Source organism: Cnephaeus nilssonii (assembly GCF_951640355.1).
Source record: "Cnephaeus nilssonii genome assembly, chromosome: 2".
Taxonomy (NCBI): domain Eukaryota; kingdom Metazoa; phylum Chordata; class Mammalia; order Chiroptera; family Vespertilionidae; genus Cnephaeus; species Cnephaeus nilssonii.
The window spans coordinates 18,611,113-18,637,399 of NC_137073.1; the positions used below are offsets into that span (position 1 = coordinate 18,611,113).

At 47.1% G+C, this 26,287-nt stretch overlaps 1 protein-coding gene across 5 annotated transcripts in view; it reads left to right on the forward strand.

The window, feature by feature from the left end:
• Positions 1-26,287, forward strand: part of RBFOX1 (RNA binding fox-1 homolog 1) — a gene marked incomplete at both ends in the record, with an annotated part of 1,044,696 nt that overhangs the window by 124,864 nt on the left and 893,545 nt on the right. For all 5 annotated transcript variants that reach the window (XM_079761233.1, XM_079761220.1, XM_079761226.1 and 2 more), the window contains one exon: positions 20,181-20,228. In XM_079761233.1, the coding sequence (XP_079617359.1) occupies positions 20,181-20,228 (48 nt within the window). The remainder of the gene's footprint in view (positions 1-20,180; positions 20,229-26,287) is intronic.

Consider the following 26,287-nt stretch of genomic DNA (forward strand, 5'->3'; position numbering starts at 1 on the left):
TCACAAATACTTAAGTTGGGATCAGCTGCCTTGCCTCAGAAAAGTAGGTTATGCTTTCATCTTTTGACCCCAAAAACACAAAGATAAAAATCAACATTAATTGGCAGGATGGATGAGGGTGTGGAGGGCGGTGTCTGGCTGCAGTGTTCTCAGAGAACGGAGAGAGGCTCGGAGCTCCTTAACTAGCGAAGACAACTGGGTTTTAATTAACAGCAGGTGAGTCTTGTGGTCAGCCAGCTGACATTTAGGGGGATCACACTGCAGCCTTTCCCTTTGAACCACATTCATTTCTAGCTTAATTAGTCCTTCTGAGATAGCCTTGCTATTAGCAACAGCCTCCGCACTTAAGGTCCTTTTAACCGGACCTTTCATTTTTTTTTATTTTTTAGTCTTCTCATTTTAGTCCTGGATTAATGTTATCAAAGGCCTGGGCTAACTCATGTTAATGACCTCTGCTACATAAATGCTAATTCTACGTTTGGCCTGATTTCAGTCATTTTTAAAATTTATTTGTTTTTGGAAGACCATTGCTTTAAGAAGGGCAAAAATGGGAAGATTAATCCCCTTAGTGTCATCTGCCTGCACAATCCTGTGGTTTCTTCTGACAGGAAGAGGGTTTTCAAACCCCTCCTTGCTTGGAGCTTCTGAGCCTGACATCTCATTATTTAACTCAGCTGCTCCGACTTCACCTTCACCCCGTTAATTAAGTAACTCATTGAATGTATTATTCAGTTTTGATTCCCCTGCCCGTGACAGAGAGAGATGGGGATGCTGCTTCACTCTGCCCTCCTGCCACTGCCTCCTGCCTGCTTTGTCCTGCTCACCCCCCAGGGAGGGGAGAGAGAGGAACAGGGAGCACACGTGAGGATATTGTTTGCTTAATCAATCTGCCCTTTTCTGGAGCCCATTGTGTTTTTTGTTTGTTTGTTTGTTTTGTTTTGTTTTTAATGGGACTGTACTCAAAGCAGATGAGGCTGAGGATGGTGATGATAAGATCTTATTTCTTGAGGGTAATGATGACATCACTGAACGTAAGGCATTGTTTTAGGTGTCTTTCCTACATGTTTTATTTAATATGCATAACAGCCCTAGGAGGGAAGCACTAGTAATATCCCCACCTCACAGAAAGCAAGCTAAGATTTAATTGAGTTAATTAATTTATTCAAATCTCGTAGCTAGTTGGCATCAAAAGCTTCATTTGAGTCCATAACCACCTGATTCTTTATACTCATGGTACCCAAAGTATCTCTGTTAGATATCTATGTGTTTGTAGTCAAGTTTATATTCCCAAAATGTACGATGAAAGTTTCATGAGGAGGATGTCCAAATTGAATGTTACCTACATCTCTTGATCTGTGAATGACAGAGGAAGTTTATTTTTTTCCAGGGCAGTGGTCCCCTCCCCAGGGACATTTGACTAAACAGCTGTGATATATAACCCATTAGCTGTGTACATTAAGTTTCATTAAAACATGTTTACATGTACCCTGTTGAATATATATGAATTTGGCAGGGAGTTGCGGGGGATGCACTTGGACTTAACTAGTTGGTTGTCAACCTGGCTGAAAATAAACCAGAGAGGACATTTAATATGGATGCAAGTAGAAAAGGGGATATGGGATATTGGAGGGAGGGTGCGTGCCCAAGAGAAGAGAAAGAAACACTAACATGAAAAGGCAGACAGAAATTTGGAAGGTCAAAGCCATAGTAATTGAAATAGACTTTGGAAATTGTGGGTCTGAGAAAGAATTAGAGGTTAAGGGGTAGGTAAATAGGAAGATAAGGAAAAGGAAAGAGACAAATAGAATAAAACCAAAAAAGCTATGTGCCTATAAAGAGAGAGAGAGAAAAGGAGAGAGGAAAAGAATGTATCTTTAAGAAAAGGAAGAATCTTATCAAGAAGATGAAGTGGAAATAATTTTTAAAGCCACTTTATTAAGAAACGTTTTTAAAAAGACCCAAATAAAAGGGTATGATGTATAGGGAGGCGGGTAAAAAGCAGCAGCAACATCATGCACTGTAACTTACTCCAGTTGTTACTGAATGGACTAAGTGCCAGGTACCAATCCTAGGCGAGGATCCAACATGGAAAACACAAGGGGAAGACCTTGCCTTCACATGGCTAAGAGTCTAGTGATGTTGAGACAGAAAAATAAACAACAAGGTCACTGTTATAAGTGCAAATAATGGTAACTACAAAGAAGAACACAAAACAGAGCAAGGTGGCAGAGCATTACCGGCTTCAGAGGGCAGAGCTCACTGGTGAGCTGGTGTGTGAACTGACCCAGAGTGGGGCGAGGGAGCCAGCCTTGGGGTCCCAAGCAGGAGCTTTGCAGGGGGAGCCTACACAGTGCAAGCAACGCCCAAGGTGGGCATAGGCCACTGCGTGTGAGAAGCTGTAAGAACGTCAGTGTGGGCCAAGGGGAGAGCTACAGTGTGAGCAAGAGTAGGTAGGGACAGCATTAGGGTTTCAAACTCAGTGGGATAGGAAGCCATTGTCTGTGGTACGTGCCCTTAAGTCAGCTCTGACTCCTGGCGACCCTGTGAATGAGTGATGGTCACAGTGCCCGGTCCTCAGCAGCCTGCTCTGCTCCTGTGGACTCACACCTAAGGCTTCTTTCATGGAGCCAGCCCCTCTCAGATTTGGTCTTCCTCTGTCCCTGCTGCCTTCTATTTTTCTCGCCAGTATTGCCTTTTCCCAAGAACCCTGCCTTCTCAGGATGTGCTGGAAGTAGGACAGCTTCGGTTTTGTCCTTTTTGCCTCTAGTGATGTTTCTGGCTTAATTGCTCTAGGACCCACTTGTTCATCCAGGAGAGTTTCAAATAGAGAAATTCCATCGTTTAATGAATGTTTCATGAGGATACACGCAGGTTTGATTTCTGTTTCTACTACTTGTTAACTGCATGTCCCGAACAGAATTACTTCACCTCTCCGAAATTAGCTTCCTCCTCCCTGACCTAGAGATGGTAATAAAACCCACTGCGTGCGGGCGCTTCAGAAGGGGTGGGTGCTGTGAACCCCTTGGGGATGTGCCTGGCAAGAGTCAGTGAGAACTGCAGGCTAGCTAAAAGTCAAAACAACAACAAAAGGTTTGGGGAACCTTGGACCATTTTTTTGTAAAGCTATCTGAAAAATAGAAGAGTTGAATTCTGGAGAAATAAAGAGACTTCATAAACAGAATGGAGATGACATACCTGTTTGTTTGTTTTTAAGTATATTTTTATTGATTTCAGAAAGGAAGAGAGAGGGAGAGGGACAGAAACATCAATGATGAGAGAATCATTGATTGGCTGCTTCCCGCATGCCCCACACTGGGAACCAAGCTCACAGCCTGGGCATGACTGGGAATCGAACCATGACCTCCTGGTTTATAGGTCGATGCTCAACCACTGAGTCATGCTGGCCAAGCTACATATCTTTTTTTATCAGTTATCTCACTGAGACCACAGACCAATGGTTATTAGAATGGTGTTACTGCATTTCCTTGCCCGAGTGTCTGTCGCTGATACCACATGCAGGAAGTTCATCTGTTGGGGGGAGGGGTAGAGACATAATGCCTCTTGGCACTATTAATAGATTTCAGCGGAACAAACATGATCCTCGTGAGGTGAGAAGGCTGTCTGGCACAGGTGTTTGCCTGAGCTACTCCTTTGATGATGCTGTGCCTGCATGGCACCTGTCAAAGCTCCTCTTGGCTAAAGTGCCAACCAGGCCTACCCTGGAACTCACTGATAAAGCATATGCGGCCTGAAGGCCTGTGACCTCAGAGAGTGACTTAGTCAACTTTATCAGTGGTGGCTCTTCTTTTCCATTAGATTTGCTATTACTGGGGCTGATCTCCCTTCTTAAAAACAGTTAACCTTATATAAGGGGATGGAAGCTTTGGAGCACTCAGACAAGAATCTGATGGGAAATTGCAAGCCTCCAAGACAGGCTGAGAGCTTCCTGTTGTTTGGGGTCCTGAGGGGGGTGGAGGGAGGGAGGTGTGTGTGTGAGAGAGAGAGAGAGAGAGAGAGAGAGAGAGAGGCTAGAGATGAAGAAATGAAGAACAGATCTTCTTCCATAGGTAGGCAGGAAGTGCTCATGAGATTTTGAGCCCATAATCCCTTTAGCCGGGCTCAAGAAAGATAAGTAGTTACCTGGTTTCAAGGCAATTAGTAGTGACTGTAATTGGCCCTGTGCATTAGTGACTTTAGAATCTAGGCTCTTTGTTAAACTCTTTGTATGCATTTTTCATAGTCACAAATTGCATGTGTATGTACACACACACACACACACACACACACACACACACACACACACACTGTTATACCAGTTATACTGAGCAATGGATGGAGGCTCAAAATGATCTGAAAAGGAAATAATTGGCAAAACTGCCTTCTGTTGTGTGTTTGTTTACTCCTCCATTAAGACCCCCCTACCCCCCTGTGGACTGTGTTGGTATTGTAAGAAGATGACACTAAGTACAACAGGAAGCAGACGTACCGAGTAGTTAGGATCATTACCAGCTTCTGAGTAGAACAATCCGGGTTCAAATACCAGAGCCAATGTGTGTCAGTTCTGATCTTGGACAGATGGCTGAAACTCTCTGAGTGTTTCTGAAAATGGGAGTAATTATTGTGCCTACCTCATGGAATTAAGTAAAGATATATATATAATATAATATAATATAATATAATATAATAAATACTTATGTATAATATAATATTACATGCATTATATATAATATACATAATATATTATTATATACTAGGGTCCCTCAGCTTGGCCTGCACCCTCTCATAATTCAGGACCCCTTGGGGGATGTCGGAGGTTTTGTGCACAGTTTCCACCCGATCCCCACAGGCCAGGCTGAGTGACCCTACCAGTGTACAAATCCATGTACCAGGCCTCTAATATGCTTATAAGATCTATGGTTAATCTCTTCCCACCCTCCCCCCTTCCCCCTTGCCTCTGAGATTCATCAGTTTGTTCCATGTTTTTATGCCTGTGCGTTGAGCGTCTGCCCCCTGGTGGTCAGTGTGCGTCATAGCAACTGGTCAACTGGTCATTTGGTCACTTAGGCCTTTATATATATAGATGTGATAATACAAATAATGTTACTAGAGGCTCGGTGCACGAATTCATACAGGTGGGGCCCATCGGGCTGGGCAGGTGGGGAGAGGGGCTGCGAGCAGTTGGCTGGCCAGCCCCACCCCTAATTGGGGTGTTGGGGGCCAATCACGGCCCAGATCAGGCTGGTTGAATGCCACGGTGTGCATCATAGCCACCGGTCATTCCGGTTGTTCCACCGTTCCGGTTGCTGGGCTTTTATATATATAGATAGTATGCATAAGGTTAAATATCCTACCTAATAATACACAAATATGCAAATTGACCGTACCTTTGCTATGCTCACAATTGGCCAGGAGATGTGGGGGGGGGGGGGCGGGACTCGGGGTGGCCGAGGTGGCCGATTGGGCCGGCAGGACACTGAGCTCGCCTCGCCAGCGGCTGTGCGAGCTCAGCATCTGTGCCATGGCTGTGCTGCGGCACAGAAGGGGCCTCTGGGGCAGCAAGCTCAAGTCCTGCCGCGGACTATCAAAAGCGGGGGAGCTGGGTGCCTGTCCGCTCAGGCACCAGGCCTTTCAGAAGCCTCGCGGCACCAGGCCTTTCAGAAGCCTCCGCCACGCCAGAGGCTTCTGAAAGGCCTGGTACACCAGCGGACAGGCACCCAGCTCCCCCGCGATGGAAAGCAAAAGCGTGGGAGCTGGGTGCCTGTCCGCTCCGGCACCAGGCTCGGCGGAGGCTTCTGAAAGGCCTGGTGCACCAGCGGACAGGCACCAAGCTCCCCCGTGATCAAAAGCGAAAGCGTGGGAGCTGGGTGCCTGTCCGCTCAGGCACCAGTGATCGAAAGCGAAAGCGTGGGAGCTGGGTGCCTGTACTCTCAGGCACCAGGCCTTTTAGAAGCCTTCGCCATGCCAGAGGCTTCTGAAAGGCCTGGTGCACCAGCGGACAGGCACCCAGCTCCCCTGCGATCGAAAGCGAAAGTGTGGGAGCTGGGTGCCTGTCTGCTCAGGCACCAGGCCTTTCAGAAGCCTTCACCGTGCTGGAGGCTTCTCGAAGGCCTGATGCACCAGTGGACAGGCACCCAGCTCCCCTGTGATCGAAAGCGAAAGCGTGGGAGCTGGGTGCCTGTCCGCTCTGGCACCAGGCCTTTCAGAAGCCTCCGGCACGGCGGAGGCTTCTGAAAGGCCTGGTACACCAGCGGACAGGCACCCGGCTCCCCCGTGATCGAAAGCAAAAGCATGTAGGGGACCCTACACGTGCATGATTTAATCATGCACTGGACCTCTAGTAATATGTATAATCACTAATAATGGCTTCTTAGGAGAAGGTTAGCTATTGTTACCACCCTGTCCTTTGAGGAGCCAAGAAGCTCATGGAAGAGATAGGGACACAAAAAATGCACTGGGAATATAGGTCCTAAGAAACCAGCACTGGGAATACAGGTCCTAAGAAACCAGCCCTGCAGTAGATGTGCGGAACGGGGAGCATGGTCCCTGGAAGAGCAGTCAGTTCTGATGGGTGGAGCAAGGAGGAAGGACGGTTAGCTTTGGGAGGTAGGTGGTTGGGTGAGCCGAGAAGGGTGATTCAGGTTGAAGGAACACAGGAAGCCAAGCTCCTGGACATAAAAAAAAATGTTTATGAAGCAATGGGTTCAGAGGGAGTACAGGATCTGGGGCTCATAGTCATAGACTATGAGTCCAGGGAAGTAAGTAGGATTGGTCACTGTAATTTAAATAAATCCAAGTCGTCTCATGATTTTATCAATTCAAAATTATTTCCACGTAATGATGGTACCAAAAAGGAGGTTTATTTTTTCTTAAGTATTTACATATCTTACCCAGCATAAACTATTTTAATGCACATGACAAATCAAGCATACATTTAGGCCAATATCTATTTCATTTGATCAGAAAATGACAAAAATTTTACCAAGTGACTAATCCTTGCCTGCTAGTGTTACTCAGTGGTTGGGCATCGACCTATGAACCAGGAGGTCAAGGTTCAATTCCCAGTCAGGGCACATGCCAGGGTTGTGGACTTGATCCTCAGTGTGAGGCATGCCAGTGGCAGCCGATCAGTGATTCTCTCTCATCACTGACTTTTCTATCTTTTTCCCTCTTCATTCCTCTCTGAAATCAATAAAAAAAAAACATTTTAAAAATGTATATACATAAAAAAGTTACTAATCTTTCATTAATATTCCAGGAATCAGACAGATTTCTGTTATATTTGATCATCTGAAACTCACATAAATTGAAGTCCTATAACACACACACACACACACACACACACACACACACACACACACATTTATGTTTAAGAGAGTGGACCGCCAAAGCAGTCCCTGGTAGTGAATCAGGAACCGAATGGAATGAGACAGCAGGAAGAACAACTGACCATGAAGGCAGGCGCTAGGAGAGCCGTGAAATCCCCCTGCATCTCTTCGAGCACATGCCAGTCTGCAGAGGTTAGCAGGAGGGCGGGGCATTCCAGAGGTGTCCGAAGCCAGGAGGTGGTCTTGCACTGAGCTGCAATACCAGAATCAACCTTCCATGTTTTAGCAAGAAGAGACAGTGAAATACCTTTCACAGAGATTTCACCCAGAATGGTTAAAATTTGGAATAGTCAACAGTTACTTTCTTCCCTCAATCCAGAACAATATGGATAATTGAGATATTTAAAACATCCTGAGGGGTAGCCTATGTTTCTGGGGCTCTCTCTCAACACAATGTAATCGTCTTATAGACCAACGGGCCTGCCAATGGGAAAGAGAAAGTAACCGAATTTTTGAAGGGAATATCCCTTTTGTTGTTGTTGTGGTTGTGGTCATTAGTTATTTTATTTTTTTAGAGTCAGTGTTTTATTATGATATATTGGTTTTGGGTGTACATCTTAGTGGTTAGACCCGTGGTCAGCAAACTGTGGCTCACGAGCCACATGCGGCTCTTTGGCCCCTTGAGTGTGGCTCTTCCACAAAATACCACGGCCTGGGCGAGTCTATTTTGAAGAAGTGGCGTTAGAAGAAGTTTAAGTTTTAAAAATTTGGCTCTCAAAAGAAATTTCAATCGTTGTACTGTTGATATTTGGCTCTGTTGACTAATGAGTTTGCCTACCACTGGGTTAGACAATCAAGGGGATATTCTTAATTCTCGTATTGATACTGGATATTAAATGGGTCCAAGGCCGCCTGTCACTACTTGAGGGAAATTAAGCAGAGACAGGGTTGAATCATATATGAGCATTTATTCCAATAATGCCAGCAGTATGGAAGAGCAGCAGGTCATCCTGAAAACCCTGCCCTGCCTTTATTCTTCCAGCTGGCTGATGACTAGGGAAGAGGGAAGATAGCCATGTGCAGCCGGGAGCGTACCAGGGAAAGGGTTGGGGAGGGTCTGCAGTCTGGCCTCTGGGAGCTTTAAGGCCCATAACAAGGTGGCTAATCCTCTGTGATGTTACAAACAGCTCAGCTTGTTCCTGGGACTGTAGAATGGTCAGCGTTCCTAAGGCAAACTACCAGAGGGGGTCAGCTTCCGGGCATGGCCACCAAATCAAAGTGTGTCCTGTCCTTAGTTCGTTCTCAAAAAGTATTTTCTTTTCTGAGTGATGGACCCATCTAGGCTCCGAGGCCTCTTATCTTACACAGCTGTTTCATCCTCAAGTTTCCTAGGGTCTGTAAGAAAACCTCTTATCTATGGTTATGAAGGTGGATAATCATTAAACAACTATGGTTCTATTCTTATTACATGCCTTTCCCCTTATCAGTATTCTGGATCAAAACCAAATGACAGCCCTGGACGGTGTGGTTCAATTGGTTCAGTATCATCTCATGCACCAAGAGGTCACCGGTTCAATTCCCTGTCAAGGCTTATGCCTGGGTTGCGGGTTCAATCCCCAGTAGAGATTGTGCAGGAGGCAGCGGATCCATGTTACACTCTCACCTCTCACATCAGTGTTTCTCTCTCTCCCTCTCCCTTTCTCTCTCTGTAAAAACAAAACAAAACAATGAAAACACATTACAGAAACAAAACAAAAACAAATGGCAGGTTCTGCAAGTAAATGTGGCCTTTGGGAAAGAGGGAGAAGAGCAGAGCCATGCCATCATCCTAAGGATTGATTAATAGGAGCATTCCGCAGAAAGGGTTACTAGTAAATTATAGGGCCTGGGAAAGAACCTCATTCATTTTCCCTTTCTATTTTACTTTTCTGAAAAAGCCTAAGTGGTTATTTATCTGATGGTTCTTTAATGCACTGTTACATATCAGATGTTCAGGGTCCAAGCATTTAGATTTAAATGCTTATTATAATACAAAATAAACATTGACTCCTTATATACTAACTCTTAGTCCTATGTTGTCAAACTTAGAAATATCCACTGGAAGCTAAACCAAGAAAATTATTATATGTTCTTTTCTGAATGAAGAGATCGACACAAAGACTGAATTACAGTAGTTTTCTCTTTAACGGGAGTTTGTGTAACGTTTAGCTCTCTGATAGCAGATATTCTACCCACGGCATCATCCTCTTCCTACACCCATTCCAGTGTCGGAAGTTGAAGGAAACAAGGAGACATCCATGACTATTGCAAGTCCATGATGGTTTAGTTTGAGCAAAGGTGGGAGTCGGGGCAACCATTCTGGCCACGCAGATTACTTAAGGCTGTAGATAATATATGTGTATTCCTGAAACAAAGGGGTGATTACTTAATCTTGTGCAAAGGACTACTATCCATTTTCTCCCAGAAAGCAAAATGCCAAACCAAGATCTCAGGGACAGAAAATCTTGCTTCCCAAGAAACTGTGGTTGACGAGATGGCCACCAGCCACAGGGAGCTGCAAATATCATTTCCCACCCAACAGTCAGCAAAAGCTTCGTCCATATCTTAGAGCCATTTCTTGGAAACTGGCAGCTTTTCTCTTTAAGTGCAACAGGTCACATAAGAATGCTGTGTGGGGGTTTTCACATAGTTTTCTGGGCTCTGTTGAACATCAGCTGTGCTGTGCCTTCTCTAGTTGACATACATCTTGCCTTGACCACTGGATGCCTTATGGAATATCTCTTTCCTAAGAGGAAATTAAACTTTAAGTGGAGTGGTTTTGCTTAGCCATTGTGTGAGGGTCCTTGCAGGAGTGGTGGGTGCTGAGACAGACCCTCGGTCAGCATCAGTTCCCAGGAGACCGGTCCTTTTAGAAGTTGCATCTTTGGCTGCCTCCAGAGGATCACTGAATGGGATGCAATGGCTGTGACCTGTTGGAACACAGCAGTGTTTGGAGGCACCATACATTGAGAGGGAAGAAGAATAACCACAATAAAACCACACAATGCACAGAAGAATATATAATCCACATATTTACAAACATAATAAAACTAGAGGCCCAATGCACAAAATTCGTGCAAGAGTAGGCCTTCCTTCCCCCGGCTGCCAGCACAGGCTTCCCTCAGGCACCCAGGACCCCGGCTTCCCTCACAGCCCCAGCTTCATCTGGAAGGTCATCTGGAAGGACATCCACTCTAATTAGCATATTGTGCTTTTATTATTATAGAAATAAAATGTAAAAATTGCAACTGTAATAACAGCATTCTGACCCCTGACCATGTGCCTGCACTTTATGCACCAGGTCTCACTGGATCTGAGACCAGCCTGATGACATCAGGGAACAATTAACCCGTTTTCTCAAAGACAGAAGCTGAGGCACAGAGAAGTCACCTTGGAAAGCCACGTAGGGTTAGGTGGCAGAGGCAGGATTTGAAACAAGGGAGACCCATTCCTGAGGTTTCTCAGGTATTATATTTTTTATGGATTTGACAAAAAAAAGGTATAATTCTGATTCATTCACATTGGATGACCATTGTATTGACTCTTGCTATTTTTTTATGTGATAATCTAAGGGAAAAGAGATCAATGCCTCTCACTCAATAGTCCGGTATTGCACGTTTTAAAATATCTTGGGGCACACTGGTTGAAAGTCACTGCTTTATACAGACAGTGTGGAGGCAGATACATTGAGGGTATATCAGCTATAGGAGACCTAGGGAAACATGTGTGGCCCTATAGAAAGGAACAAGAATTGGAGATACAAATTCCAGGTATGACTTGTCCCTTGGTTGATCCTGAACCAGATTAAGTTCTCTGGGCTTTATATCAAACCAGTTCATTCCCTGCTTTAGCTCCCTCTTAGGCTCCTTTTAAGGCAAAGAGGCATTAATAACAACACAAAGCAACCAGAAACCCAAAGGAGGCCACAGGCAGGAAAAGAATCCCATTCATGCTATTCAAATAGGAGGCCAGTTTCCTTTCAGAAGGGCCCTGATTGGCCACTAAGTTGCTGCTGAAGGGTGGGGGCGCCCCGCCTTCCTGAGCCCTCTCTCCTGATCTTCAGTTGCTTAACTGGAGTGTGCTGAACTTCAATTTGATAATTGCATCCTCAAATCCCTTAATGAAGGTGCCTATCAAAGTATAAATAATTACCCAGTACTGTAATTTCGTATTTGCAAACTCCTTCCTGACTGTTTATGCTTCACCTTGGTTCAAAAGGGAGGTTTGGGGACCCACCTCAATCTTGTCTCAGGGAAATTTCAGAGCCCAGAGGCAGGTATCTGAATTCCGTTCCCCATCCAGGGAGTCCAGGTTTGCCATCGCTGCCTCCCAGCACCCGACCTCTGTCCTTTCCTCCTGCTATTTATAAATTCAAGGGAGCGCTGCCTTTTTGCTTGGGGGCAGGCGATGCAGACATCCATCCTCATCAGAAGTTCTGCCCCAGGAACTTCAGGGCCAATGCCAGCCTCTGTGAAGGACACAGGGATCGCTGTGAGGCTGGCTCGCTTTCTCCCACACCTGCCTCCTCCGTAATCTGTTCGCTTGGTATTGTATTCACTTTAGCTCACGGGGCACAAGCCACTGGCCTGGTCGGCTTCTTTCTTCACCTGGTTCCTATTCTTTCAGTGTTCACAGAGCCCATCAAAGGAAGTGCTGGGATCATCCGGGAGGTAAAAGCCAGAAGCCACAAACCAACCAACCAACCTAAGATTCGGAAGCCTTTGTGTGGGTCCCTCTCAGAGTACAGCGTGGAGGGTGTGCAGATGCGGGGGTACAGCTGGAGGGGAGTTCAGATGCGGGGGTACAGTGTGGAGGGGGTGTTCAGATGCGGGGGTACAGCGTGGAGGGGGTGTGCGATGCTGGGGGTACAGCGTGGAGGGTGTGCGATGCTGGGGGTACAGCGTGGAGGGTGTGCAGATGCAGGGGTACAGTGTGGAGGGGGTGTTCAGATGCGGGGGTACAGCATGGAGGGGTGTGCAGATGCGGGGGTACAGTGTGGATGGGGTATGCAGATGCTGGGGTACAGCGTGGAGGGTGTTCAGATGCAGGGGTACAGCGTGGAGGGTTGTGCAGATGCGGGGGTACAGTGTGAAGGGGTGTACAGGTACGGGGATACAGCGTGGATGGGGTGTGCAGATGCTGGGGTACAGCGTGGAGGGTGTTCAGATGCAGGGGTACAGTGTGAAGGGGTGTACAGGTACGGGGGTACAGCGTGGATGGGGTGTGCAGATGCGGGAGTACAGCGTGGAGGGTGTTCAGATGCTGGGGTACAGCGTGGAGGGTGTTCAGATGCAGGGGTACAGTGTGGAGGGGTGTACAGGTACGGGGGTGAGCTAAATGAAAAGGGGAGCAGCAGGGGCTGAGCCAGGGCTGGCTGTGGTGTTTCTCCCCAAACTGTGTTTAGCACCTTGGCTTGTAGGGAGGGTTTGCAGCTGACAGCTCTTCCACCAGCATTATTCTTAAAAGCTGCACTGAAATTACTCACCTCATGTAAAAACAAGTGCGATTTACATCTAATATGGGTAATTACTTTTACAGTTAATTAAAAGCGCTCTCATTACACTCCCGCTGTGATGCCTATGCATAGCTCTTATTTGCAAACAGACCCTTGGTTTGAGTTCACCTCCTGACACAGGGCTCCTACCTGAGGGGCACCGCCTTCCTCCGCATCACCTTTAACTGTGCTGAGCCAGCAGCCCTGGGTTGGCTGGGCTCCTGCCAGCTCGCTCCTGTCCCCTGAGAACCAAGCTGGAAAAAAACATTAGAATGAAAGAAGGTGACGGGATTAGCCAAAGAACATATGAGCATAACCCATAGGCAAAAAAATTAGGATGAAGACAACAAAATAATTCCTGGGGAGAATGTGTTATCCTCAGAGAAAGAAGGCAGACGTCTTAGACGAATGCCCTGCTCTCTTACATGCACAAAAGCTGGGTGTGGGGATTGTTTTGTGCTCTTTCTGGCTGTACAAACCTCTCCTGCTACCCTCTCCCAAATAAAATACTTCTATTCCCCCTTCAAGTCCCTCCAAATACTTATAAAGTCAGCAACTTGGCATTCTGACCTAGCCAATTAAGCCAGATTTGGCTCTCTTGGTTGAATGGATTTATGTTGAGATTGTAGTTTACTTACTGTTTTGGCCATTTGTATGATTCCAGGTGAAGTAGCGCTTAGATTCTTGGTCTTCTTCACGTTTAGGTGGAAACCTCAGTGTTTTCAGAATCATACCCTGTGCCTTGAAACAGGGATCTCTATCAGAATGAAACTTCTTTAACACATACTAATAAAATGCCTCCTCAAATTATCACATCCCTGGTAAGTAATTAAGGCTGATTAATTAAAACACATCGTCATTTGAGACTTAAATTCTGAAGGAGCAAAAAGACTGTGGTATTTCACGAAGTTTGCAGACCCAGGGAATTGGATGTTCTGGTCTATTGCCTGAAGCTTTTGATGTTTTGCGAAGTTATTTGCTTCCATCTGCTGGCCACATATGGTATTGCAGGAACTGAGCAACTGTGAATGGAGACATGTTATGAAGTGGGTAAAGTTAAGTCAGTGCACACGATTTAGACTATTCTTCATATATTCAAGGGGCCTTATTGGAACGTTGGTGTTTTTGGTTGACTGAGCACAGACTGAAGATTTCATCCAAATGGCATACATGACTTCAAATTTGGAAAAATGATGGTTACAAGACAATACAGTTATTCAGTTTATTTTAAAGTTGAGTCAAAATCATTATTCTTAATTAAGGCATTTAAATTTAGACCAATGATTTAAATGTTCAGATTCAAGGATAATATGTGGTGTGTAGGAAAATATAAAATACATAGCAGGTAGACCAGATGGATTCCAATCCCTCTCATGCCTTTAGCTGTCCAGGCCAATTCCCTACCCTCTCTGACTCTCAGTTCTCTCATCTACAAAATGGAAGCATTGGGCCAAATGGTCCTTATGGCTTATGTTTATTTTTTTAAGTCTGAGTATTTATTTGTGGAGAGCAGCTACAGCGTTTGGACAGGTTCAAGCCTCGGACTAATGAGAGGGCACAGTCCTCTCGTGGCAAAGCCACATGCAAGTCCAAGCTTGGAGGGCAAAGCCCTCCCAGCACAATTATAGCCAAAGGCTACAGTTGTAAGCTTGACCTTTTGGTCCAAACCTGTGGTCCCAAGTGGCTAAGTGATATAGGCTGTGGGAGGTGTGGCAAGTGCTACCAAAACAATGCTTGAGAGACTTCTTGGTGCATGTAATTGAGTAGCTTCGAAACCTGCAAGAACATTGTAAACATCTTGACTACGCCCTTACTTTGCCTACTGGAATCTGGCTATAAAATAAAGACATGGCTTGCAGGCTGTGGCACTGTCTCTCCATCCGAAAGAAGTGTCCCACCTAGCCCCAGCTTTATTCTCTTGTTTGTCTTCTTTAATCCTTCACTGCCCCCACCCGCCTCTGGTTCACCATGGGCCGTGCTGAGCACAGCACATTTATTAAGGTAAAAAAAAAATATTAAGAATTTAGGTTTCAGTAAATCACTGTGTTCCAAGTCCAAGAATTTAAACGTATTGGTTGTATTCTTTTAAATTAGAAGTAATTGTTTTCCTTAGAACAATAGGAAACTTAAGTCCAAACTATCATGGAAACTAATGTTGAAAAGGAAACCATTTACAATGGAAGGGGAGCAGAATTTGTCACCCCAAATACGCCTCTTTGGCATAAGGATTTTTGAGGGTGATTATTTTTAAGGAACAGCAGACTCAGGAGAAGCTCTGAAAACAGAGTAGAAGTTGCCTTCTTGTAAGAGAAATTTATATTTATAAGGGAAACCTACACTTGTAAGGGTGTCTCCCTCTGTCCCAGGGAAAGAAGGATGATAAATGTCCAGAAACTTTCACCAATGGAGACAATGACTTAAATCTGTGCAGCAGCCATTCCCTTGATTATTCTGCTTTTCCAGATAACCTCCCAGAACACGCCCCAGCATCTTTTGTCTTTAGCTGGGGATGGTAATTGAGGTGGTGGCTTGGGCCATTCCCTGTGGGGAGTTACTTAGTTTTCCTGGGTCTCTCCTTGCATTGTTCTCCTGTTAATCTGTCTTTTGTTATGGGAGGGGCCTTCAGCCAAGAACCTAGAAGGGTAGAGGCAAAACTAGTTTTCCTCTTCTCCATAATTTTGATTTCAAATGTGAAATGTGCTCCTGCATTAGTTTTGGAGTGTGATGTCGAAAGGTATTTTTTTGTAGTGTTATAACCCATCTTGCCATAGCTTTTATTCCCCTTTGAAAAGGAAGAGGGAAACGCTCGGGTTTCTTCCCCAGCAGAAGGGCAGCTGATCATAAGCCTGATCGGCCTTGTCAGGTGAACCCTAGGCTTTGTCCCCAGGTCCCCAGGTCCCCAGAGATGACGTAAGCTGCAAGTGTTTCCTATGAATCACTCGGGGACTTTGTGAGTGTCCCAGGCCAGGAGAACAGCGCTGCGTCCAAGATGCAGGATCCTTACTCAGCTCCCACTCAGATGCAAGCTCCTGGTCCCTTCTTTCCATTGTCCCGCCAGGACTGACCCCTGAAATCGTTCACCAGTTCCAAGGACTGTCTTCTGCAAACACAGGGCCCCCGAGCACAACTCAGGGCTGTGCTGGGGTCTCTTGTTAAAGGGTTTTTCTTCTCCCCTAGGGCATGGATTGCTTGAGTGGTCCCAGGGTCACCCCTTCCTTTGCTCAGGGATAAGTATCAAACTAAGGAGATTTGCATTGGAAGCTCCCTGAGGCCTTAGTTCCCAAGTGCAGTGGCTCAGAACAATAGGGATCTATCCTCTCACAGTCTGCAAGCCGGGAACCAAGGTGTCAGCAGGTGTAGTTCTGCCAGAGCCTCTGGGGGAGGGTCCTTCCTGCCTCTTCCAGCTCCTGGTAGCTCCGGATTCCTTGGCTTGTGGCCACATCGCTCCAGTCCCTGCCTGTCACCATATGGCCATCTTTTCTCCCTGGCTCTTAAGAGGACACTCGAATCACCCAGGATGACTTCATCTCAAGATCCATAATCACAGCTGCAAAGACCTATTTCCAAATGAGGTCACCTGCACAGATTTCAGGGGAGAGGACCTGGGTATACCTTTCCCAGGATTGGGGGGTCCTGGGGTGGTGGTTACTATTCAACCCACCACAGGCTCCTACCTTCTGAATCCTACGAGGCCTCCAGCATATCAGCATATCCACCTGTTCACCGGGACCATTGATCCAGGATCCATGCTGATGGGGGCCCTACACAGTGGGCATACATAACCCTCACCTACAGAAATCCTTAGAAACAACCCACACTCAACGTGCAGAAAAAAGAAATCTCTCTCTGGGGAGAGAACAGACAGCCAGCGCTTTGATGACGAAACCAGAAGAACTCAGGAGTCTTATGAGAAAAATGACATTTTTAAGTCTCATTACTCCATGGGAAGTAGGTCTCACAAAGACGTCTGGAGGATGCCAGGGCAGCAGCCAACATTGGTCAATGACTGGCCATATGCTAAGGTCTTTGCCTCATGTGGGGACATGTGAGGCAATGGTTATTATCGTCCTTTTACAGATGGGGATACTGAGGCACCGTCTCACCACAAGTGTGGCGGGGCCCTGTGATGGGAACCCAAGCCCGAGTGGAAGCCCATGGGTTGCCGGTGATTGAGTCACTGTTGGGGTGTCCGGCTGTGGAAAGGAGCACCCTGGATTGTAGGGAAATTGATTGTTTGGCGATAGTGCATAGCTCCCCATTCCTACTTAGTGCGTAAGTAGCTGCACTGTCCTCCCAGCGAAGTCTTCGGTGGGACTAAGGCACTTAGGCAGCCACTCTGGTTCGGAAAAGGTCAGGCCGGAGCCCATCTGGCGACACCAGCTCTACTCGGAGCAATTCGAACAATAATTTGTTCCCACCAAGGTGGCATTTTTCCAATTTGAGTCCAACATTGTTCCGAAGCGAGTGCCATCCCCCCGGGGCGCCTCCTGCATAGATCTGCAGCGGATGACAAACCAACAATATCATCTAAATAAAAAAATCCATCCTGGGCTTAGTAAATTAATCCTGACAAGAAGAAATCGAATAATCTTAGGAAGGTGGCAAGAGCGCTGATGCAGCCAGATGGCTTTCTTCCGAGCCTGTGGGTCCTCGGTGGCAGATTAGAAACAAAACCTGCCTCTGGGTTACTGACTTGGTTAGGAAGTTAACGCCTGCCACTTCTGTGTGGGTGAATCAGAATCGGATATGGGCCTCTCTCTGCAAATTCAACACATTTTCACTGGAGGAAAGAGCGGAAACACACACACCAAAGCCGCAGGGAGCTACTCTTTCTTACCTTGTTTCTTTACAGCACCGTTTATGTTTAAAAATAATCTACGCTTTTTACCACTCCCATACCGAGATAAACTCTGCTTTCTCTCTTTTTAAAAAAATATATTTTATTGATTTTTTACAGAGAGGAAGGGAGAGGGATAGAGAGTTAGAAACATCGATGAGAGAGAAATATTGATCAGCTGCCTCTTGCACACCCCCTACTGGGGATGTGCCCACAACCAAGGTACATGCCCTTGACCGGAATCCAACCTGGGACCCTTCAGTCCGCAGGCCGACACTCTATCCACTGAGCCAAACCGGTCAGGGCTCTGCTTTCTCTTTACGGTTCTTAGAGCATGAATTCCAAAGAGGGTTCTTAGTGAGAGTAAGGGGCATTCTCTGACTCAATGTCCAGGGTGAGTCGGAGACTTTGGTGGTGAACACAGGAGCATGAGTGAGAAAATCGTGGCCTCTGACTGTGCCTTGCAGATCATCGGAACCTTGTTTGAATCTACTCTGGCTGCCATGGCAACATACCACAGACTGAATGGCTTCAGCAACAGAAATGCATTTTCTTATAGTTCTGGACGCTGGGATTTGGAGTCAGGGTGCCAGCAGGGCTAGGTTCTAGTGAGGACTCTTCCTCGCTTGCAGATGGCCACCTTCTCTCTGTGTCCTGCATGACAGTTCCTCCCTGTGTGCCTGCAAAGAGAGGGAGCAAGCAATCTCTGAGGTCTCTTTTCTTATAAGGGCACTAATTCTAACAGATTAGGGCCCCATCCTTATCACCTCATTTATTACTTATTTCCTTAGAGGCCCTTCTCCAAAATATAGCCACCCTGGGAGTTAGGGCTCAGTTGGTTGGAGCATCATCCCGTGCACCAAAAGGTTGCAGGTTTAATTCTCGGTCAGGGTACCACCTAGGTTTTAGGTTCGATCCCCAGTCCAGGCACTTAGGGGAGGCCACCAATAAATGTTTGTCTCTCACATCAATGTCTCTCTCTTTCTTTCCCTTTCCCTTCATCTCTTTCTCTTTAAAAATCAATTTTAAAAAGTATCCTTGGGTGCAAATTAAACATATATAAAGTTTGTAGATGGATTTTGGTGATGGTTGCACAACAATGCTTAATGCTGCTGAACTGTACACTGAAAAATGGTTAAAATAGTAAATGTTATGTATATTTTATTAACATTTTACAAACAGTGATTTCTGAGTGGTTCTTCACTGATCTCGCCTCCCACTGCTTCCCTACCTGATTCCCCCCCAGCCAGTGGCCTCCCTCCTCCAGCTTGACCGTGTCCAATGCATTTTCCCCAAGATGCTCCTCCCCAACTGGCCCCAAGCTCATTCCACACCTTTCTTCAAGCCTTTACTCAGTTGCTTCTTCTCTTTAAAACTGTAATTTTTATTCTCCTCCTCTCAGCATTTCCCTTCCTCATCTCCCTCTTTATTTTTCTCCATAGTACACATCCTCTTCTAAAATAGAAATTCTTCATTCACATTTCTTTTTATTGTATGTCTCATCTAGCAGAAAGTCAGTAGCATCAGGGCAGGCCCTCCATGTGTTTTGAATGTTACTGAATCTTCTCTGCCTAGAGTACAGCCTGGCAAGTCAGAGGTACTGAATGCATATCTTTTGAATGAGTAAATGAATGTCGCAGTTGCTTCTGTGTGTATCTGCCATTCTGTCTAACTGGCGAGTTCCTTGAAGGTAGAAACCATGTGGGTTTTTTCCCCCCCACCATTACATTTAAGAGCAACAAGGAAAAATGCATAGAAATGTAGGTGTGCAATAAATATGAATGGATAAAGGGATGGATGAATAATGGAGGGATGGATGCTGGATGGATGAGTGGATGGATGAGTGGATGGATGAACAGATGAAGGGATAGATGGATGAATGGGTGGATGATGGATAGATGAATGGATGGATAGATGGATGAGTGGATGGTTGATAGATGGATGGATGGGTGGATGATGGTTGATCGCAGGAGGATGGATGGATGGATGGATGGATGGATGGATGGATGGATGGATGTGTGGATAGATCTATGAACGGACAGATGGATGGTGTATAGATGGATGGATGGAAAGATAAAAAAGTAGACAGTGATGGTTTTGTGCTAAAGGGAGGATGATGTGACTATTCTACATCTGGAATGGGAGAGAGACATTATGTCTGATGGAGGGCAGTCTGCTGATGTGAACAAAGGTGTCTGGGGAGCATATTATTATATGAACCATCAGCTTCTCTTTGTTGTGGCCTCTGATCCATAGCTTTTGCCTTTACCCACATCTGCATGTGATAAAGCTTAGTTATGACGTCCATATGTCTCTAATGCAAACACCAAGGCATATACTTCGGAAAAGCGCTATAAAGAGCAATGGCTCGAGAAGCACTGCCGGGAGGGTGAGCTCTTTATTATTTTAAAGGGCATTTCAACGACGCTGCTGTGTTCCCTGGCCACAGGTCTGACTCTTGTTCTCTCTCTCCTCCTCCTCTCAGGATATCAAAGCAGACTGCAATACCTGTGCGGAAATAGAGGACAGAAAGGTAAGTCGATATTTTTCATTGTCTTGGTTTCAGACAAAACAAGAACGCAGTGATCTAAAGCAGTGTTTAAGGCATGCCTTGCTGGACGGTGGCTTGCAGAGGTGATGTGCGTGCTGATGTTAGATACGTCAAGACAATCATGCTTTATTTTTTAAAATTAATTAATTTTTTTAAGACAATCATGCTTTAAATGGTTCATCATACTCTTCCTTGCTCTGTGTTATTTCTGATACTTTGATGAAGAGTGTATAATGCAATTTATTTTAAAAAGTGGTGCTGATTTTAGTTGAATGTGGTTGATTATAATGTCCCATAGTGCATATTATTAAATAATATTAAATAGAATATATAGGATGTATAATACAGTATTGGAGTTTTCTGGGTGTGTCCTTATATTTGAAATATGCGCTTTGGGTGGAGAGAGTCTGCCTCCATGTCCATCCTGATGCAATAAAGGAGCGGCGACATCTATTTCCATGAGATGTTTGGGCAGCAAAATAAAGGAGTGACAACATCTATTTCCATGAGATGTTTGGGCAGCAAGAGGAGGCACATTTAGTGCCCCCCCCCCTTTTATCTTCTTGCTGCACTAGGTGTGGATCCCCTCAGGCAAAGGCCCTGTTAGACCTGGCTCCTCCCTCTTTATTGACAAGAATTTGCAGAAGTTTCTGTCCAGAGTGCACCCAAGCAGATAACATTTTACCTTTAACACCTTGAATCCAAAGAGGTCAAATAAGGAGATTGAGGCCACATATCTCCTGGCTCTGTACCAGACGTCATCCCACAATTTCCAAAGATGTTTCTCTCTGCAGCTGTACCACTGTTGTCAATGCCCTCATTATTTCAGCCCTGATTTTGTGATAGCTCCGTCGCCTGCTGATGGGTAAGGTGGTGGAAAACGTCTCAACACAAAATTTTGTTTTTCAATAAAGACAATTGCCATACATTACTTAAGGAGTGTAACGCTATGGCAGCTTAAATCCCCTCTGCGTGATCTTCTCAGAGTTGGGGTTGGGTGTTGCTCTGGCCAGCAGGCAAAGGTGTTTCCATTCAGGTTTGCATTCATCGCACGTTTCCTTGCTGGTTGCTCGGGTTCATGTGCTTTGTGAGTGGGACAAACTGCCACTGAGGCTGACCACGTGTCCACGGGATTTTTCACCCGTTCCCACCAGCCCAGCCCTCAGTGAGCTGCCCCAGACACTCGCTCACGGCAAGGTGAACACAGGTTCTGCCCTGCTTCCAAGTTCAGGATGTTTCTGCTCCCCTTGGGCTTTTATGGAATTCACAAACACGTGTGTGCCCAATACTTTTTTTTATTTTTTATTTAAACTTTCATTGCCAGTAGTTTTTGAAGAATGCCAGAACTGATGCTGTTAAAACAACATCAGTCCCATCACCAACAAGATAAATGAGCAACTCAGACAAGCTCCGGGCAGTGAGAGCTGGCCCAGAGCTCCATCGTGCCTCCGGCGGCCTTCGGGCCCTGTGTCAGGATGGGAGCGACGCCCCAGCCCATGGCTGCTCTGTGGTGCTTACTGGTGGGGGAGTCATATTGATCATTCTGTACAAGCTTCAGCTGGTTTCCAAAAAAGGGTGACACACACGTACATGCACACATGTGCGTTTTTCTGCTTTGTCATGGACTGGTGGGTTGAGTCAGACACTTAAAAGGAAGTCTTGTTTCTAAATCATTCTTCTGGCTCTAGCTGTTTTGGCTGAGTGGATAGAGTGTCAGCCTGCAGACTGAAGGGTCCCGGGTTCAATTCTGGTCAAGGGCATATGCCCGGGTTGCAGGCTCGATTCCCAGTGTGGGGAGTGCTGGAGGCAGCCAATCGATGACTCTCTCTCATCATTGATGTTTCTATCGCTCTCTCCCTCTCCCTTCCTCTCTGAAATCAATAAAAATATATGTGTAAAAAATCATTCTTCTGTTGTTTCCTGAACTTGATCTCATAGGACGAATGATACAGGAATTAGCCCAACCTTTGGCTGCAGTTGGTGGTGATGATTCCTAGAGATACAACTACCTTAATACTTGGTCTGTTTTTACTGTCTTTCTCCCTGAGGACTTCGTCTTTCTTCGGTTCCACAGAACTTTGCTTTCCATCTAGATTATTGTCTGATTTATTTATTTATGTGATGTGTACATTTGGCTACTGCTTTGGGTTCCCCGATGTGTTTGGGAGTGGGCCTGAGGTGTTGGAGGTAGTCTGTCTATGAAGGTCCTGTCTCTTATTGAAAGTGTCAGGATGCAAAACCTAATCACCTAAGAGGGCAGTGCCCCCCCCACACCCCCCCCAATAGCAGAGGGATGCCAGCCCTCCCCTCACACATGACGTGATGGCAGTGATGGCAGCCCTGGCAGCTGCAGTGATGTCACCCCGGTACTCCGCCACCCTGACGTATAATTATGAAATTTGCAGGAGTGGTGATGCTCGCTCCTGCATGTGTGTGTCCCTCTCCATGTAATCCGGATGCTTCTGGCAACATCAGTGATTTGATAAAGTGGAATTGAAGTGACAAGAGATGACAGAGGTGCCAAAATAATAAGTCAGCCTGCAGCTTCAGAGGCCGCCCATGGCCAGCAGGTTTTACCGAGCGAGCGCCGAGAGCGCTGAAGGAGAGCGCACATTTCTCCAAAGCCTCCTTCGCTGAGACAGCCGATTACGGGTCTCCAGGGCTCCATGGCTTCCCAAGAAAAACTCCCTTTTACCTTTTAAACTTTATTTTCTTATTTCTTTCACCTTCCCTTCCTTCTGGTCTCCCCCTGGATGTACCTGCATGCTCACATTTATTCTTTGTCTGGGTGACCGTTGAGTGCCTTCTTGATAAAAGGACTTTAGGGAACACACGGTCTCAGGTTTTCTCTGGAGTCTAACACATTCTCTCTGGCGGCCCCTCCTGTGTCACACCTGATCCCATTGGGTGGGCTGTTTACCTGGAGATGAACCCCTTACCCCTTGAATCCTAGACCAGATGTAATGATGGGGGACAAACTGAACTTCAGGAATTGAAGAAAGCTCTCATCGCATAATAAAATCGCTCTTCTTGGTCGGCACAGTCTGGGCTCGATCTGAGACTGTTCACGGAATGAGAGACGTTTCTTTTCCCTCCTGTGTCCCTGTTTCTCTTTCTCCTGATCCTGTTTTCCATTGGCAGACAGAAAGCTAATGATCGTTTGGACAACCTTGCCTGGTTGTTTATGAAGAAATGCAATGTGCACATTGGAATGTGGTTTTGTTTTTGTTTCTCTTTTGCTCCCGAGACCACCGATTAGCAGAGCCCTGAGAATGGACCTGCGTTTGGATGGCTTCCCGGACATTTCTGGAACCCCCTGGAGATGTCCCAGGGAGACCTGAGAGGCTGGCCGCGTTTGCACCCTGAAGAGGCAGGTAGAGGCCCAGGTCGCTCCCTCCCACAGGGGAGAGCCACGGAGCTCAAGCCGGCTTAGCAAAGGCGACACCAGGCAGGCAGCCCATCACTCAGCGCGGCTCTACGGCCCTGCGCAACCGCACGCGCCTGACATTTACAGCACCTGTGTTGCTGGTGGGGAACCGAGGCATTTAAATTCGTTTTTATTTGTGGTGTAAAATGCACCCGAATTCAATGCTATTATGAAGACTGCGATTCGGGTGATGAGAGGAGAGGCTGATGGATCAGTCAGGGGGAGAATCTGTCAGAAGGAGATGAGCGCCCATTTGTCAAAGGTGGTAAACACAGGCAGGCTCCCTCTCCTCGCTTGCTGACTGGCCTGGTGCAGCTAAGCAGTTTCAGAGCCGCGGTGAAATTGCAGGTACGGGGTCTGAATGGTTTGCCAAGTGATGGCGACTCTCAGATTGGGTCTGATTGAACGGGATCCTGCCCGGGAGGTAGACCCCGTGGGTAACACAGAAAGTTCTGCGCTTTTCCTCTTGCAATGCTCCCTCTAGCTCAGTCATCGCATGCACCTGCAGGTACTTAGAACAGCTGTGCGCGGAGGCACCAACACATCTCCCTGCACAGGTGAGGTTAAGTGACTTGCCAGAGACCTCTCAAGTTGCGTCATAGGTCAGGATTTGGATTCTGAGATTTTTTTCTTTCAGAGGCTATGCTCTTAGCTCTAATGCCTTACACATGCATGCACATACATGTACACACATGTATACACAAAGATGATTAAATTTGTAGGATATGAGAATTGCCCTTTCCGATGGGAGATTTTGCACCTAGGTGAGTCTCTCCCGCCATTGCCAAGTAAAGAATCTGTTTTTCAATTAGGGGCAACCTTTCAGCCCCTGATGTACTGGCTCTGGCTGGCTTGCTGTAGATTCACCATCCCCAGACCCTCTGCTGAGCCCCTGGCACCTGCCTGGGGGGTGGCCGCTGGCTCTGGTCTTGAGGACAAGAGATAGTGGCTTCAGAGCACAGTTCTGGCTTCAGTTTCCCAAAGACCTGGTTCGGTTCCTAGCCTGTGCGTTGCCAGCAGGGCGTCCTACAAGAGTTGGAAGAAGTTCCACACTCAAAGCAAAGGAGTCAACAAGATGCAGTTAAACCCACAGGTGGGAGCCAGGATGTCCTGGGCTATTGTCCTGCTGCACCTCCTTAGCAGCTCTGTGGCCTGGGCAGCTTTCTTCCCTTGCCCCAGTCTCCACTTGCCTGTCTGTGACTTGGAGATAATAAAATCCGCTTGAAAAGTTGATTTGAGGGATTGAGAAGATAACACTGCAAAACAGTCCATGTGATGCCTGCCACAAAATAACTCAGCCAGCAATAGCTACTTTTGTTTGCGTTTCTGCTAATGGCCACACTGACAGGCATTCTGTGTCATTTATAAGGAAATACCTTTACAAAGAAAGTGTCCTGGGGGTTCCAAGAATTGGACACGCGATGAGACCTAGGAGAACTCTGGAGTATCTTAGAGAGAAAGAGGTGCTTGGCCAAAGTCAGGAAACAACACTCACCTGTCTGCCAGGCTCAGGCAGACATCACACATTAGTTGAGGGAGACGGAGGCCGCTGCAGGGTGACGTGACATGGCGGGGCAGCCATGGACTCCAGAGAAACGGCCCCACCTGCAGGGCGGTGTACAGCTGCCTGTTGCCACGTGGAATGTAGGTGCAACGTGGCCATTTTCTGAGCTGATCTGAAAATCTGGATTTTAATGTAAAACCGCTGGTATTTAAAACACTGTGCCAACCAAACACGTGTGCAGAAGTGGGTCAATAGGCTCTCAAGCCTGGTGACTCGATGGATTAGGAAGAGCTCTCCTGGGCCTGATCCCAGGGCCTGTGTGTATGGAAGGAAGGCCCTCCTGGCAGAGGGAACAGCATGGGCAGATGCATGGAGATGCGGACCCAATGTTTGAGGCAGACAAGGGTCCAGTGTGCAATTCCAGTGGCCCTGGGGGACATAGAAGGTGTGAAGGGTAGTGTTTGCCATGCCAGTGGGTTGGGGCTTTGCATCCATCTCCTCTCCCAGGGGAAGTGCAGGTCCTTACTGGGTGGGGCCGGACCTGTATGGAACCGGAGATGAAACTGTGTGACTAAAGCAGCCAGAGAGAGAGTCATGAGAAAGAAGGACTGGGGCAGAGCATGGAGGTGGGGGCAGTGCACGGAGGGGGGGGGTACAGCATGGAGGTGGGGGCACGGCACGAAGGTGGGGGCACAGCATGGAGGTGGGGACACAGCACGGAGGTGGGGGCACAGCATGGAGGTGGGGGCACAGCACGGAGGGGGGGCAGAGCACGGAGGGGGGGGCAGAGCACGGAGGGGGGCAGAGCACGGGGGGGGCACAGCACGGAGGGGGGCAGAGCACGGAGGTGGGGGCACAGCACGGAGGGGGGCAGAGCACGGAGGGGGGCACAGCACGGAGGGGGGGCAGAGCACGGAGGGGGGGCAGAGCACGGGGGGGGCACAGCACGGAGGTGGGGGCACAGCACGGAGGGGGGCACAGCACGGAGTGGGGGCAGAGCACAGAGGGGGGGGGCTGAGCACGGAGGTGGGGGCACAGCACGGAGGTGGGGGCACAGCACGGAGGTGGGGGCACAGCATGGAGGTGGGGGCAGAAGCTGGCTTGGTGGAG